This window comes from Artemia franciscana, chromosome 6, assembly GCF_032884065.1.
Source record: "Artemia franciscana chromosome 6, ASM3288406v1, whole genome shotgun sequence".
NCBI lineage: Eukaryota > Metazoa > Arthropoda > Branchiopoda > Anostraca > Artemiidae > Artemia > Artemia franciscana.
In genome coordinates, this window is record NC_088868.1 from 18,626,200 (window position 1) to 18,644,475 (window position 18,276).

The 18,276-nt window shown below is 34.8% G+C and overlaps 1 protein-coding gene across 1 annotated transcript; it reads left to right on the plus strand.

The window, feature by feature from the left end:
- Nucleotides 1-2,535: 2,535 nt before the first annotated feature.
- On the plus strand, nt 2,536-16,399 carry LOC136028141 (uncharacterized). Its single transcript, XM_065705802.1, has 2 exons — nt 2,536-2,905; nt 15,499-16,399. Exons 1-2 carry the CDS (start codon nt 2,576-2,578, stop codon nt 16,117-16,119), a joined length of 951 nt encoding a protein of 316 aa, XP_065561874.1. The 5' UTR covers nt 2,536-2,575; the 3' UTR covers nt 16,120-16,399.
- Nucleotides 16,400-18,276: the final 1,877 nt, after the last annotated feature.

An 18,276-nucleotide genomic window follows, 5' to 3' on the forward strand; every position in this document is an offset into this window, starting at 1 on the left:
ACCTCTTAAAGAACCATATTTGACTACTCTCATCACAGTAGCGATCCTTCAAATTATAGAGGTTTTTTCCAAACCTTCGTATTCAGAATGACAGGTGTTAGTCTGATAGGAAAATAAGAGGATTAATGCCGGTCGGGATTTAAAATAAGAGCTCTGAGTTACGAGGTCCTTCTAAATATCAAAATTCATTAAGATCCGATTACCCACTCGTAAGTTATAAATACCTCATTTTTTCTAAATTTTCCTCTCCTTTCAGCCCCCCAGATGGTCTAATCGGGGAAGACGACTTTATTAAGTCAATTTGTGCAGCTCCCTGACACGCCTACCAATTTTCATCGTCCTAGCCCGTCCAGAAGCACCAAACTCGCCAAAGCACCGAACCCTACCCCCTAACTCCCCAAAGAGAGCAGATCCATTACGATTACGTCAATAACGTATCTACGAAATTTGCTTATTCCATCCACAAAGTTTCATCCCGATTTCTCCACTCTAAGCGTTTTCCAAAATTTCCATTTTCCCCTCCAACTCCCCCCAATGTCAACAGATCAGTTCGGGTTTGAAATAAGAGCTCTGAGACATGAGTTCCTTTTAAATATCAAATTTCATTAAGGTCCGGTCACCCCTTCTTTAGTTAAACATACCTCAATTTTTCTAATTTTTCTAATTTTTCAAATCAACAACCCCCAGCTCCTCCAAAGAGAACAGATCCGTTACAATTATGTCAATCACGTATATATAACTTGTGCTTATTCTTCCCATCAAGTTTCATTCCGATCTCTCTACTCTAAGCGTTTTCCAAGATTTCTGTTTCCCCCCTTCCACCCCCTATGTCCCCGGATCTGATTCGAGCAAAATGGAGCATCTGAGACATAAGATCCTTCTATACTTCAAATTTCATTAAGATCCGATCACCCATCCTAAGATAAAGATACCTATATTTTCACGTTTTCCAAGAATTCCGGTTTCCCCCTCCAACTACCCCCAATGTGACCGAACCTGGTCGGGATTTAAAATAAGAGCTTTAAACCACAAGATCCTTCTAAATATCAAGTTTCATTAAGATCTGACCACCGGTTCGTAAGTTACAAATGCTTCATTTTTCTATTTTTCCGGATTACTCCCCCCCCCCTAACTACATCAAAGAGAGCTGATCCGGTCTGATTATGTCAGTCATATATCTTGGACACGTTTTTATTCTATTTACCAAGTTTCATCCTAATCTCTCCGCTTTAAGTGACAATTAATTTTGAAAATCTTTGAGATTCGGAGAGTGTTTGGGAAATTAGAGTGTGATGTGAAATTAGGTATAAAGAGATTAAATTTTTATTGAGAATTTAGAGATGGTTTTTCTGTTTCTTCACAAGGAAGCAGCCCACTAGCAAATAAGCTTAATAGAGTCGGCATGATATCCAAACAAAATTTTTGTCAGTAAATTGCGCAACTTTGTTTTTTCTTAAATCGAATCCGTTTGAGTTATTGATAAAAGGGGTTAGGCTTAAGAAGGGGGGTTAAGCTTAAGAAGGGTCAAAAATAAGATAAATCTTTTTTCTTAAATAAAAGGGGATAGAGCAATCCTGAATCCAATTTTCTTTAGTTAGCTCAATTGCTTGTGGTGCCTCGTTAATGCAAATGCGTAATAAAAGAAGACTCCAACTGGTTTCTACTTTTTATAAAGTTTAACTGAATTTTAGTAAAATGAATGATATGTTCCGCGAGCTTTAGGGTGTTGTGGAATTGGTAAAGGATTTTGAATGATACACTTCCATGCACTTTGTTCTCTGTTTACATATAGTGTTTGTTACTGAGGAAAATACAGAAATTTTTTGGAGAGGGAGGGAAATTTTATACGGGGAATATTCTTCACAGGGAAGATTTTTCATGGGGACAAAAGTTCGCGGGGGAAGTTTCCACGGACGAGGACATGGATTTTCCGGTATGATTTGAAAAACGACCAGGGATTATATAAAAACAATTTTAACTGAAAGTAAGCACCAATATTAGCGATTAAAATAAACACTCATTATTCCATATATGAGGAGACTATCTCTTCCTCAATCCTTCACTTTCTACGTTGAAGTTTTACTTTTTGTTATAACTTTTTAAAAACGACTCCTGAGACATAAAGGCCGTTTATTTGGAATAAGAAGCTTTTTTTGAACACTAAAAACTGCAACATAACGAACGTATGAAACAACAAACCCTTATGTATGAAATAATTTTTGTTCGTTTTAAGTTTTAATGTTGCTCCTTATTTCGAGTTAAAAAACTCGTTTCATTTTGTTTAATACACGTTAAGGAGCCGCTAGTAATCCCACATAAAATGTTCTGGTTACATTTCCGAGGATATATTACGCAGAAACTTAAACTGTATCACAAAGCAACTTTCACTACCTAATATTTCATATTTTATATATATCCGGAATACCTTTGCGAGCCTTTTCCTAGTCTCTAAACTAAAAAGTAGAAACGCTGTCAACGATGCTTGAGGAGCTCATGTAAGCCGCGCAAGCAACTGATTAGAAACGAGCTTTCTGAGCTCGTTTTTTAGTCTACTTGTTGTGCTCGCTGGGTGAAGATGGAATGGACTAATGATCTGATGTTAAGCTTCATTAGTGAGTACGGGAAATATCCATTACTGTGGGACAATACGCATCCGTTTTACAAGTCAGTGCCTAAGAAAAATGAAGCTTGGGATGCGATTTCCGAAGAGCTAGGAATTGAAGTGCCAGATTTGAAGAGAAAAATGACAAGCTTACTGGCAACATATAGAAAATTACGACACAAACTGGCAATGACAAAAAGTGGATCAGGAGCCGACGTTGATACAGCACCTGTTTGGTTCGCATACAAAGCGTTTGCATTTTTGCACAATAAGTACCACCCTAAAACAAAAGTAAATATAGAGGCAAGTAGGTTTTTTAATTTCTACTCAATTTTATCAGCTTCCTTCTGCGACTACGCAAGTACAAGTACAATTTATACATGTAATGGAATCACTCAGAGCCGGTTTCCGATCGCTAAATGCTTTGAGGCTTTAAAACAAAGACTAGAGGTTGCGTAGCTATAAAGAAAACTGAGGAGAAACAGCTCAGACCGAGAAACTATTTTTTGAATGTTCTGAAAGTTGGGTATATTGTAAACTGACAATTTATAATTTGTAAATTGTAATTGACTGTTTCGTTGAAACTAATATTAAATACTCTCTCGAATTGCAACTGTAAGTAATTCAAGCGGTAACTTTTACGGTTTTTTTTATTACTTTGCTTAGTAGAATGTGAATACGGCATTCGATGCGTCTTTTTATGTTCTTTCCAAGTGTAATAATCGCTTCCTTCGCAATTTGATTTTGAACCCTTAAAGTGACACCTTGTTTCTTGTTATTTATTAATAAAAAATCAAAGGAAAATTTCTGACAACTACTTTTAACCATCATAAAATCTGACTAATCTCTATAATAAAAGTACATTTCTTCGATTAACCTTAACTGCAGCGGCATAATTTGCAGGAGGCGATAAACCTACATAATTCAAGCATCCATAGAAAAGAGTCAGTTTTCATTTGTATATCTGCCTTTGTGGCACTATATGGATTTTTTTTTTTTCACTTGATTTGGGAAAATTGGCTCCAACTTTGCCCCCCTCCCGGGTATTTTGACCAAATTGCGCCACTGCTCTACTTTCTTCCCTGATGGAGAAATAACAGCCCAGTATAAATATTCATATTTTCTTTTAAAACAGCGAGACTCGTCCCAAAACGAACGATTGGTTCGTTTCTCCGTATAATAATAAAGAAGAAAAGAATCGCACGATTGAAAAATGTAATTTGAATACATCAAATTTTGTGAAAATATACACAAAAACATAATTCTTGCTTCTGGCCCCAAAAAAGGCTCTATGGTCTGTGTATATAAGGGAAACATTTGTACAATTAAACTAACACATGAAAAATTAAACACTCAAGTGAAAAACTTTCGCCCACCAATAAAAACCAACCCTCGAGAGAACCTGCGCACAAGGCAAATACCACTCACAACAAAAATTTCCAACGCGGCCCAGAAATGTCTAAAAAAAAGTTTCTCTTATGGATACGATAGTTCCGAACATGCTGATTCCATTTATTTCGGAAAATCGGTCGCTGAAGTGCACTTTACAGTTTAATTGACAAAAAGGCGTTTTTTTTCTAGTGAAAGTGTAAAGTGAAATTGAAATTTATAGTAAAAAAAAATTATCACTTCTAAATAGAAACATAAAGATGTTTAATTTGTCCTATAAAGTAGAAAATTAAGTGTTTGTAAAAATTTTATTTAGTCTGAAATCGCTTAATTATTGCAACTTTTGCGAAATTTCCACAGTTCAATGTTACTGTTTTCGGTTTTGAAACATCTCTGACGATTTTGGTCTTTGTTCGAATATTTTAGAATGAGTAGAAAAGGAAATACTGTAAACTGACAGGACTTTAGACTGACTGGACTAGCCGTTATAAACTTTCACCGAAACATTGAGGTAGACATTGAGTGTGCAATAAATAGATATGGTGGGAGTGGAAATAAGAAATGGACTTTTTCTTATAAAATTCTGAATTATCTGACTTAAGCGAAATATATCGAACTTTAAAAAGTGGAAAGATACGCTACGTTGTATATTTACACATTGTAATTTAAGCGAAACATATCGAACTTTAAAAAGTGGAAAGATACGCTACGTTGTTGTGAAAAGTAAAATTTTGAGATTTCGTCAAAGTTGATGCTGTTTATTAAAACACTATTTTTGATAAGAAATATTGATTAGTTAATGCTTTATTGCCTATACTTAAAACCCTCGTTTTAAATGTTTTCTATTCCTTTCTATCTCTTCGTTCTGTTTGTCTTGTTACACCCCTAAAAGAACTAGTATCGAATGTTTAATGTATCTTTTAAAAATATACAAGATGTATCTTTATCGTCATCTCCTGCTCTTGATTACTATTACAGTTACTAAGCGCTGCCACAAAGATAAGGCGACATGCTAAAGGATTTCGCCTATACAAATTGTCTAACGAGTGCATGGCCCCAAAAGATGGTTCAAGACCTTTTTTTGTCAATAAAAAGCTTAAATCACTCGCTATAGTGGTCAGAAATGCAAAGGCAAAAATTTGTGCATTTTGTTATAGCTGGTGAACAGTCTTTTATATATTTTTTTTTATGGCGGGGTGGTTTTATAACTTACCATTTTTTGTTTCAATTTTTTTATGCCATTTAATTTCAACAGATTTATTAGAACTTTGCCCCTCACCAGATTTTAGATTAAATTTACGACCATTTCCACTACCTATCTACGACACATAATTGTCGAGGTTCCTTTTAAATTGCGGGTTTTTCTTTGGTCGCAAGTTTATCGAAGCAACCTATTATGCGCCTCCTCCTGAAGAAAATCCCAGATTCATCCCTGTCCTCAATCCTAATCAATTCAAAGCCTCCTTCCTTACACCCTCCTAGGCAGTTTCCATTTCCCTTAAATTTTTCTTTACGAAATATTCTCACCCCTACCCCAACTTATGGTGCGTTTCGGAGTTCGGAAGTTCCGAATTTATTGGAAGTTGGGGTAATTAGTACACTTTTCTTTCTGTACGTTGCCCGGATTACGCCCAGATTACCGCTGTAAGGTGAAGAAAGGGTTACCATAACAGTTCACCTTCAATTGTAGGTCATAAACCTTTTTGCTTAGAAAGGGGCACACGTAAGTACTAAAGCTAATAACGCTTCAGGAGTGCCTTCCGACAGCGATACCATACCGCTTACTTCGAGGCTTCTACAGGCTTGAGCACTAATTGAAAGTAACCCGGAGTAGGCAATACTCTGGCGGGGACATAATTTGCGCCGGCTTTCTTAGCCACCAGATCCGGTCATGAAATTTCCCTAGCAACCAGATTACCTATTCTACAAGGGATACACAATTCGCATTTTAACAGAAGAACCTCATTTTCATATACCAGCCGGTACATACTTAATATTCTCTAATTCTATCTCATGAGAATCTCATTTGCATGCTTACATGAGTACTTAATATTCTTTAAATCCATGACGATTCTATAAATAAACTTTTATTCGGGTTGAATGAAACCAGTTTACATTTTTATAGGCTTCCTATACTTAGTGAATATAAAGCGGGATTTGAAACGCATTTTATAATACGATCCGAATTTTAATGAATCAAAAAGCGGCAAGTCTGCTACCCCTTTTTTCTTCTGACGCGCGCCTGAGAAAAGTAAACTGGCGAGCTTATGAGCCCAACGAATCAGTTGCTATGGCATTTTTTTAGAGTGAGCTTATGGTCATCCATATCCCACCTCCAAGGGCCCGCAATGCCCCTCCGCCAACTTTTTGCCTCCCCCTTTTTTGAACTTCGATTTTTTTAACTTTGAATTTTTTAAGATATAAATTTGTCAACTTGTTTTATGTCTTACAATGACATTAAATATACTTATAACAAAATAAATTCACTTGATATTTTCAAAATACGAAGCGAAGATGATATAGATATGTTCGTCGTGATTTTTCCTGTTGGAAAAATAATGATTATAGTGACATTTTTATTATTTACTTTTCTGAACTCAGAAATTTTTCAATTTTTTTTCATGTCTTAAAATGACTATTTAACTTGTTCATTTTGGAATCAGAAATGGTATGCTGAAAATGAGAATGACATAGACAATTTGAAATAATTTCAAAAAATAATAAATCTAAAATAAATTTTAGAGGCTATTATGGTTCTGTCAAGTAGATATTTTTGGAAGGGGGCCACAGGACAATAGGCTGTTAAATTGGTAAAAAATATTAGACTTAAATCAAGGATTTGTATTATAACTGACCTGTTTTAAGGAAATATATGATGCTACATGCTAGAAAGAATCTTGAATCAAGGAGTGCACCCTGAGCAATCATTAAATACAACACTTTTGCATACAACAAACTCAGCTAGTAGTTACGTTCAAAATGTCCTAGTTGCTGACTGAGTAAAACAGTTTAATTAAACCACTTTTCAGTGCAATAAACTTAGGCAGTTGGTAATTTCTGAGTGTCTTAGTATAAAAAATTTAATGAAAGCACTTTTGATTACAACAAACTGAGCGAGTTGATAAATTGTGTGTGTTTAGTTGCCAGCTTAGTACCAAAAATTTAATAAATGCACCTTTGACTACAACAAAACCAGCTAGTTGGCGAACTCCGAGTCTTTTAGTTACTGACTAAGCATCAAAAAAAATTGATAAAAGCACTGAACAAACTCAGCTAGTTGGTATATTCCGAATGTATTAGTGGCTGATTGGGTAGTATAAATTTAATGGAAGCACATTTGAATGGAATCTAGTTGATATATTTCCTGTGAAAGTACCGAAAACAGGAAGAGTACCGAAAACTTATTAGAAATACTTTTGATTACAACAAACTCAGCTATTTGGTAAATTACGAGTGTTTTAGTTGCCGACTGACTAACATAAATTTAATGAAAGTACTTTCAAGTACAACAAATTAGCTAGTGGATAAATTCTTAATGTTTTAGTTACCGACTGGATATGAAAAAAAAAATGATAAAAGCGGTTTTGAGTACAACAACTCAGCTAGTTGGTAAATTCACTATGTTTTATGCTGACTCAATTACAAAAACATAATGTTTTACTTTGTAGTACAACGAACTTTGTAGTACAACGAACTTTACTTTGTAGTACAACGAACTCAACTAATTGATAAATTATGTGTGTTTATCTTGCAGGCGTAATAGCAAAAAATTTAATAAAAGCACTTCATAGTACAACAACCTTAGCTAGTGGGTACATTCCGAGAGTTTTAGTTGCTCATTGAGCACCACAAATTCAATGAAAGCACTTTTGTGTACAACAAACTCAGCTAGCTGATAAATTCCATGTGTTTTACTTGCACGCTGAGTATAAAAAATTTAATAAAAGCACTTTTGAAAACAACAACTTCAGCTAGTTGGTAAATTACAAGTATTTCAGTTGCTGACTGAGTAGCAAAGATTTAATAAATGTATTTTTGAGTACAGTAAACTCAGCTACTTGATGAATTTCCAGTGTTTAATTGCCTGTTGCGTACCCAAAAATTTAATGAAAAGCTTTTGAGTACAACAAATTCAACTAGTTGATAAATTCCGTGTGTTTTAGCAGCTGAATGAATATCAAAAATGTAGTAAAAAGCCCTTTTGTGCACAACAATCAAAGTTAGTTGATAAATTCCGGGTGTTCTAGTCTGATTTAGTAAAAAAAAATTTAATGAAGGCACTCTCGAGTACAATAAACTAAGCTCGTTGATAAATACCGTGTATTTTCCTTGCTAGCTTAGTACCAAAATATTATAATAGCACTTTTGAGTACAATAAACTCAGCTACTTGGTAAATTCCGAGTGTTTTAGTTACCGACTGGATATCAAAAAATTTTATACATGCACTTTTGAACACAGCAAACTCAGCTAGTTGATAAATTCCAAGTGTTTTAGCTGTTGAATGAGTAACAAAATTTTAATGAGTGCACTTTTAAGTACAACAAACTCAGCTAGTCAATAAGTTCCGACTGTTTTAGTTGCTGGCTGAGTCTTTTAGTTACAGACTGGATATAAAAATTTAATAAAACCCCTTTTGAGTACAACAAACTCAGCTAGTTAATAAATTCTGGGTGTTTTACTTGCCTGATGAGTACCGAAAATTTAATAAAATTACTTTTAAGTATAATAGACTCAGCTACTTGGTAAATTCAGAATGTTTTAGTTACCGAATGCGTTTAGAAAAAATTAGTAAAAACAGTTTTTAGTTCAGCAAACCCAGCTAGTTAGTAAATTTGAAGTGTTGTAGTTGCTGACTGAGTATTAAACATTTAATGAAACACTTTGAGTACAACAAACTTAGCTAGAGGATAAATTCGGACTGTTTTAGCTGCTACCTGAGCACTAAAAATTTAATGAAAGCAATTTTGATGCAACAAACTCCTCTAGTTGATAAATTCTGTTTTACTTGCAGGCTGAGTGCCAAACATTTAATAAAAGCAATTTCAAATACAACTATCTCAGCTAGTTGACAAATTCTAAATGTCTTAATTACTGACTGAGTATGAGTATCAAAAATTTAATAAAAGCACTTTTGACTAGAAAAAACTCAGCTAGTTGGTATATTCCATGTGTTTTAGTTGCTGACTCAATATCAAAAACTTAGTGAAAGCACTTTCGAGTACAGTAAACTTAGCTAGTTGTTAAATTCTGTGAGTTTTAGCTGCAGGCTGAATACCAGAAATTTGATAAATGTACTTTTGAGTAAAACAAAATCAGCAAGTTGATCGATTCCGAACTCTGTAGTTACCGACTGGGTATCTGAAAATTTATTAAAAGCAGTTTTGAGTACAACAAACTCAGCTAGTTGATAAATCCCATGTTTTACTTGCAGGCCGAGTGCCGAAAATTTAATAAACGCAATTTTGAGTACAACAAACTCATCTAGTTGATGAATTCCGTGTGTTTTACTTGCATGAAGAGTACCAAAAATTTAATAAAAGTACTTTTGAGTACAACAAGCTCAACTAGTTGATCAACTCCGAATGTCTTAGTTCCTATAATAAAAGCACTTTTGACTACAATAAACTCAACTGGATGGTAAATTCAGAGTGTTTTAGTTGCTGACTGAATATTAAAAATTAAAAAAAAAACTTTTGAGTACAACAAACTCAGCTTGTTGGTAAATTCGGAGTGTTTTAGTTGCTGACTAACATAAATTTGATGAAAAGGCTTTTAAGTACAACAAACTCAGCAAGCTGATAAATTCTGTGTGTCTTAATTACCGACTGGGTATAATTTTTGAGTAAAAGCAGTTTTGAGTACAACAAGCTCAGCTAGTTAATAAGCTCCGAGTGTTTTAGTTGCTGGATGTGTACCAAAACAATTAATGAAAGCACTTTTGAATACAACAAGCTCAACTAGTTGGTGAATTCCGAGTGTTATTGTTACCGACTGGATATAAAAAATTTAGTAAAAGCACTTTTGAGTGCAACAAAATCAGCTAGTTGATAAATTTCGAATGTTTTAGCTGTTGGCTGAATACCAAAAAAATAATGAAAGTACTTTTGAATGCAACGACGTCAATTAGCTGGTAAATTCCAAGTGTCTTAGTTTCTGATTGAACATTAAAAATTTAATAAAAGAAGGTGTGAGTACAACAAACTCCGCTTGTTGATGAATTCGGAGTGTGGTAGTTGCTGACTGACTAAGATGAATTTAATGAAAGCACTTTTAAGTGCAACATACTCAGCTAGTTAATAAATTCTGTGTGTCTTAGTTATAAAAAATTTAATAAAAGCACTTTTGAGTGCAACAAACTCAGCTAGTTGATAATTCCCAAGTGTTTTGGTTGCTGAACTGAGCATCAAAAATTTAATGAAAGCTCTTTTGAGTGCAGCAAACTCAACTAGTTGGTAAATTCCGAGTGTTTTAGTTGCTGACTGAATATCAAAAATGTAGTGAAAGCACTTTTGAGTAAAACAAACACAGCTAGTTCATAAATTCCGTGTGTTTTTATTGCAGGCTGAGTACCAAAGATTTAATGAAGCACTTTTGTGTACAAAAGACTCGGCTAGTTGATAAATACCAAGTGTTTTAATTGCTGGCTGAGTACCAAATAATCTAATGGAAGCACTTTTGAGTAAAACAAACTCAACTAGTAGGTAGATTCCGAGTGTTCTAGTTGCAAACCGAATATCAAAAATTTAACGAAAGTACTTTTGAGTACAAAAAACACAGCTAGTTGATAAATTCCGAGTGTTTAAAGTTGCTGGCTGAGTACCAAAAATATAATGAAAGCACATTTCAGACCAGCAAGCCCAACTAGCCTGTAAATTCCGAGTATTTTATTTGATGACTAAATATCAAAAATTTAGTATAAGACTTTAGAGCACAACAAACTCAGCTAGTCCTTAAATTCCGTGTGTTTTAGTGTGTACAACATACTCAACTTATTGATAAATACCCTGTGTCTTGCTTGCAGGCAGAGTACCAAAATTTTAATGAAGGCACTTTTGAGTACAACAAACTCAGCTAGTTGATAAATACCAAATGTTTTAATTGCTGTTCGAGTACCAAAAAATTTAATGGAAGGACTTTTGAGTAAAATAAACTCAACTAGCTCTTAAATTCTGGGTGTTTTAGTTGCTAACTGAATATCAAAATTTAATAACAGCACTTTTGACTATAAAAAACTCAGCTAGTTGATAAATCCCGTATGCTTTGTTTGAGTTAACTGCTTTCAAGTTAGGTTCGTTCAGATTCAGTTAACGTGGCCCGCCACGCTAACTGAACCTAAACTTACCTAGCTTGAAAGGAGATAACTCAATGTAACCTAGCTTAAAATTCAGTTATGCTGCCATATATAACTGAAGTGGAATAGATGGCTGCACTTGAGAGTCGCCTAGTTGATAAATTCCAAACACTTGGAATTTATCAACTAGCTGAGTTTTTTGTGCTCAAAAGTGTATTTAGTACAATTTGGTACTCAGCCAGCAAGTAAAATATACGGAATCTATCATCTAGCTAATTATTTTTTGTACTAGACAGAGTCCATAGCTTTGATTTTCTGTATCTTTAGGGTCACACGTTACGTACCTATCGTTATGAGAAACTAAACCGCCGTAAATAGCCCTTTCTATGAAAAGATATATTTCTTGATCTATAATCAGTTCAATTTTATTTGGTTTCATCATTACTAATATTGTATCGTATGCGAGGGAGGGGGTACTTAAGTAATATTTTGGTTCAATCTTATAAAGGTCAAGAATGGTGGCGCTAAATTCCATAGATACGTCGGCCAATGAAACTACATCTGAGGCAAGGTACACTGACGTATTGTCTTTCAAATTCTTACAGTTGATTTTTTTCCAAACTGCTTTTTCAAAGACATACTCTTCCTCACAAAAGGGTTCTTGAACAAAATCGTTTTAAGATGCTTGGTTTGAAGGTAATGCGTTTTGCGAAAAACTCTCAAAACTTTCTAGGTAAGAGTACTGAAAAACGCCTTTTCGTGTGAGTAGAGGAAATTCATCTTCTGAGTAAATTTTTGTCTAAATATAGGAAAATTTAACAGATCTTCTCTGCACTGTATTTCTACGACACTGTCTAAGGCTTTTGGTAAAACATTAAATATATCGGAAAATTACATGGTCTGTTTTCTATCGTTATCGTTCTTCAATGACATTTTTAGGGCCTTGTATTTTTCGCTAGTCTTGGCGATTGGCTTAAGCTCAAAATTCGTATTCTCAATCTTTGAAAATCCTAATAAAAGATGTTTTTTATAAGATGAAAGATTCTGGAAGTCGATATGTAAATTTAGCTTGCTACGTAATACGGAAGTACAAACGCCGTGGGCCATGCCTCTAAGAGTCCCCGTTATATGACAAAGATCTTTCACAGAATGCTTCCCGATAGATTTTGGGTCCTTTTGTAGAGACTTTTCACAAACCCAGCATATTCTACTCTCTATTTTTTTTCATACCAGCTTCAGTAATTACCATTTCCCTATTTGTTTCATATGCATCATCTAGACAAGCTTCTGCATCTTTTAAAAGTTCTTTTAAGTCGACAATATGCCATGAAGACCCTAAATGCTTGGTATATTTGACCAATTCCCTATTTGACTTGGCTACAGCATATCTAAAAGCCACTGGTTTGTGCTGGCCTAAATCTTTCCCGTTTTTTTTTTTTTTTTTTTGCAATAATAGATTAAAAACCCGCAAAAATTTTATATTTCATTGGAATTCTATAAGAAAAATGATTAAATTCTAGCGTTGCTTTATCTTTCAGTAACGTTTCTACCACCTGTAGATCACAAGGGGAACAATATTTCAAATGGTCCCTTAATCCCTCCTCGCTAGTTTTCGGGACCAGGCAAAAAACACAAAAAAAAATCTAGTACCATTTCCGTGTTGCAAAAGTCTACTAAGGCTCATTATCAGGAAAAAGTGTTCGGTTCTTTTTCTGCATACAATAAATATACATTATATTTTATATTGAAATTAGATGGGGTATGTATTGGACATAATGTTGTTTTTTCATTAGTATCATAAAAAGCACGCTTATTCCTACAGTTGGGTTTTCGATCTCCCGGAGTTTAATATGTTTCATTTGAATAGGCCATCTTCCCTCAAAGCATTTAAACGAAACAATAGGGAAAGTGCCCCCGTCTAACCCCACTTTGTTCAAAGCTAGAAGCTATTTACTACTGGTATCATGGCTTAAAACCTGGTGTTCACTTGCTAAAATACTCTAATTGAAGCATTCATATCCTTGGTCAAACTTAAGATCAGTAATAGCTTGCTTTTTCTTTAAGGCTTACGGGATTTTGGGCCGTTTTTGGCCAAAGGGATAGTTATAATCAGAAAGCGTTAGATGCATTTAATCCCTCTATCCATTTTATTGTAAACCATTTGGCATCCCCAAAATTTGTGAAACGTCTCCATTTTTTATAGTAAAACTAGATTCACCTTCCCTGCCCTCTTTAGAGAACACCTATATGAGCAGCAAGTTCAACTCTTGCACTTTTGCTTTCTTATTTTTGAACTTTTTTTTAAGTGTTTCACCTATTGTATGTCTCATCTCTTCTATGCTAGCTCCCAGTGTGTCGGCAATGCACGAAGAATAAAATTTATAAGATATCAAATATTCTTTAAACCCATTTTATAAGATTTAAAAGGAATTGGTTCATTCCCTCCCCCGTCTATCTGGTTCGAAACAACATTATCTTGATTTGAATCTTCACTAAACACTTCAAAATCAGGAGGAATAATAAAATGGCTCTCTTCACTATTGTCTGGTTCAAAATTATCTATAAATTTTCTTAGAGGGGTATAATGCACAGATCCTTTTCACTTGGGGTCTCTTAAAAATTATCTTGAGGGGGAGAGGGTAAAATAAACTCTTCGCTTGGGGCTAGTTCAAAATCCCTTGGGGAAAATTCACCGAAATATTGTGTAAAATCAAAATCTTAAAACATTTCATTCGTCAATTTTGCTAAAATTTCTTCACTTTGGGCTGCTTCAAAATTATCTCAAGGGGAGGGGACAAAATAAAGTCTTCACTTGTGGGTATTTCAAAATTATCATCAAAGTCTTGAATCTCATTAATTAATAATGAAGTGTTTACAGGTGGGTTGGAGGTTAGAGGCGCGAATAAAAATGCCTTGTAAAACATCACTAGTTGAATGAGCCTAGATATTGTCTAGTAAATTGCTTTAAATGGCACTTGAATCTACGTTGCCAGTTGAAGGCAAATATAAATTGTCTATTAAAGGGTCATTAGTTGATTGGGCATATAGATTTCCTAATAAATTGCTTGAAAGGGCGCCTGTATCTGGAATGGAAGTTGCAGGGGTATATAAATGTCTTAAGTTGGGGTCGAAATATCCCCCCTTTTGCTCTTGAGGGGGTTCGTCAAAATTATCAAAAATATCGTTGGAATCACGCTAAAATGCCTCGATGAGATCATCCATTTTTTGTGTGTAAGCTTCAACACCTCGTAAGACACTAACTTAGCCAGGACATACAACCATTTGGTAAACAAGATTTTCTAAAATTCAAACAATAGGACACCCGGCAGCAAAATATGGTTTTACATTCATTGCGGGGGTGTGTCTCCCAGGTATAAAATACTCTGTTAGAAATCGGCGCATGGGGTTAGAATCATGCCTATCTGGACCCTTTTTTACAGTGGGGGATGTCTCTTAGCTAAAAAATAATATCTTAGAAAGCCTTGCTTAGACCTAAAACCAGGTTAAAGAATTACCTCTCACGAACACATACGTTTACAAGACAAAGGGTGTGAGAAAATATCACAATTTCGCTAGGAGTTTGCCGCATAAACCCTTGCCTACGGTAATCCCTATCGGTAATCCGATAATCCGAGAAAGTCCCTATCCCTTATAGTAGAAATAGTCTACACAATGTTGTGAGGACTAGTCTTTAGGAGTTTGCCGTATAAACCCTTGCCTACGGTCATTAAAAAAAGATTTGGAACTGCTCCATAGGATTTTGCGTCCAGAAATTAGGAATTGCACCTGGTGGATACGATTTGGGTTCAGGAAAAAAGGAATGGCGGGTTCTACATAAGGATTTGGTATCGGAAACATTGCGATTAACCCTACTAATGTGGCTTTTCTCTCTTTCAATGCTTCAAGAATGAATCCTCTTGCGGAACAGCAACGTAATAAGAAAACTGATTTTTTTTTTTTTACCTTGGTAAAAAAAAATTTTTTTACTTGGTTGGCTTCTTCGAGAATGAAAGGGCTTATTTTAGCCCCCCCCCCAAAGGGCTCATTCAGTTTAACTAATAATTTTCACTTTTTCTCTTTCTTTGAAATAGCGTAGAGCTTAAATGTTATTTTTTTATCGTTTTAATTAACTTGTTTTTGTTTATACAGTTTATTGTTCAATGGCTAACAAATAACTTACCATCACTTTCTTTTTAAACAATAATTTCCTTTCAGGGTGGATTAGGAATAAGTATTGACGAGAGAAATGATATTGACGAATACAGCGATGAAGCAGATTCGCTTCTTGCTGGTAGTCAAGAAGCCATTGATGGTGCTGATGCAGAAGATAACGTCATTATGACACATCCTTTAATGAAAAGAAAGAGAGAGGTTATTTCTGTTAAAGAAAGTCCTTATAACAAATGTACAAAAAACGAACATTGTAGTATGGAAGAGAGATATACTGTTTTACGTACAGGTGTTCAGAAAAATAGAGATGACCTAGAATCCTATGGGGAATACATAGTGAATACACTTCGATCCATGGATAAGATAACTCGTGCCTATGTTAAGAAAGAAATCGCAGAGATCATTTTCAAAGCCGAAACAGGGAGCTATGGATCCCATTTGTTGATGCCCCTGTCTCTCGATTACTCGAGACCAAATTCACGTAATAGTGTTAGCAGTGCAGTGGCACCAATGCCATATGTTCAGTCTTCCTCATCTACTCAGTCATCAGCGATTAGAAAGGACATAGTAGACGGTGGTCACAAATCCCAGTTTGGCACGAAGGGTGCTCATTCCTTTGATGTTCTAAAAGATGAAAAGGATAATGACTCCTGTTCTTATATGTAGCAAAATAATACTGTAAACTAGTCAAAAAGTGTGTATAAAAGTATTTATCGTGATTTTGCAACTGAATATAGTTTTGGGAAACATATTTGTTTTGTTAGCGTTTGGCATTTATAAATCAGACCCTGATAAATTAAAATCAAGAGAGGAGTTGTGGTAGAAGTGACTGAAAAGATACAACGATAGAACCCAGCAGAGGAAAAAAGTCAAACACAAGGAGGTTCTTTTTTGTTTGAAACATTGTTGTAAATTTGAAAGTAAATTAGAGTCTTTGAAACATTTACCAATCAGTCAACCTCACTCTATATTAAAAAAAGTAAAATCTAGAAAAAATTAAAATCTATATAAAATTAAAAGTAAAATCTAGACTTGCAAAAAATTAAGGGTCATTCATGATCAATGAATTTATACGCTAATAAGTTTGGGGTTCTGACGTGAAGTATCTCTTAGTCTTGGGAGGGAATAAATGGGCCGTTCATGCTCGACAACAGTTAAATAAAAATAATGCCTCCCCCCATAATACCTACTTATCAGCAGATGCTTTACTTTAAACGCTATGCAGAATTATCTTTATTCTAAAAAATAAAACTAGATTGTACCTTCTAGAAAATAATAATTATATGTCAAGAGGTGTATTTCTTAACATTAAAAAGTTGGCCGAAACATAATGACAGGATGTATCTGAAACTTTGACAGAACTAACTCAATGGCAACTAAAATATAAAAAAACACGAACTTTTACAAATAAGTACCAATTTTCAAATTTAACCATTGTTTCAATCAACAAACTTTTACAAATAGTCCATTAATTAATAAGACAATTAATCTAGAAGCCAAATATATCTTAGAATAGCTATGAACTTATAATGGCTGGATACAAGGATTTTTTTAACATCTGGAAGCAAGCTAAACGAAACAAATTAGCCAATAGAAGCTTTTTTCATTAGTTAAAAATTATGTTATATATTGTATATCATGGTGAAGGAACTGGCTGTTAAAAGTGTGTTTTTTTTCTATTCTTCAAATTTTAGATAATTCGTTTTAATAAAAATCCCAAAACTGTACTACACAGCCACAGCTTCCTAATATAACGGCTTTACAAAACTTTCTATGGTAATTATATGCTACCATCATTGCTAATTCTAATAACAGCTCATCGCGGACCGAAGCCGCCTACGGCAAATGCTGCTGTACAAGATCGTTCCCTACCCCAAAAAAGTTACCCACCCATCAAAAGTTGCGAGCATGAAAAAAGCTGCCTCATTTTCGAAAAAAGGGGGAAACACTCCCTAAAAGTCATTGAAACTTAATGAAAATCGCACCATCAGATTCAGCGCATCAGAAAATCCTACTGTAGAGGTTTCAAGCTCTTATCAACAAAATTGTGGAATTTTATGTAGTTTGCCAGAAGAAAGATCACGGATGCGTGCTTATTTGTTTTTTTTTTGTTTTCATGTTTTTTTGTTTTTATGGGTTTTTTTTTCTTTTCCCAAGGGTTGATTGCATCGACCCTTTGGTCCCAGAGTGTCGCGAGATGGCTCATTTCAGCGGAAATTAAAAGCTCTAGTGCCCTGTTTAAGTGACCAAAATTTTTTTGGGGCAACTAGGTCCCCTCCCACGCTCATTTTGTTCCCAAAGTCACCAGATCAAAATTTTGAGATAGCCATTTTGTTCACCATAGTTGAAAAATCTAATAACTATGTCTTTGAGGACAACTTAATTCCCCACAGTCCTTGGGGGAAGGGCTGCAAGCTATGAGCTTTGCCCATTGTTTACATTCATAATATAGTATTGGTTATTGGGAAGCATGCTGACGTTTTTAGGGGGGATTTTTTTTGGTGGTAGGAGGGTCGAGGGAGGGGGTTACGTGAGAGGATCTTTCCATGGAGGAATCTATTAAGGGGGAAGAGAATTCCCATGAAGGGGGCACTGGATTTTCCAGCGTTATTTAAAAAAAAAACAATGAGAAACTAAATAAAAAAAACTAGTTTTTCAACTGAAAGTAAGGAGCAACATTACAACTTAAAACGAACAGAAATTATTACGTATATGAGGGGGTTTGTCCCCTCCTGAATACCTCGCTCTTTATGCTAAAGTGTTTTTAGTAATTTCAAAAGAACTATTTATTCTAATTAAACGGCCTTTGTGATTCAGGGGTCA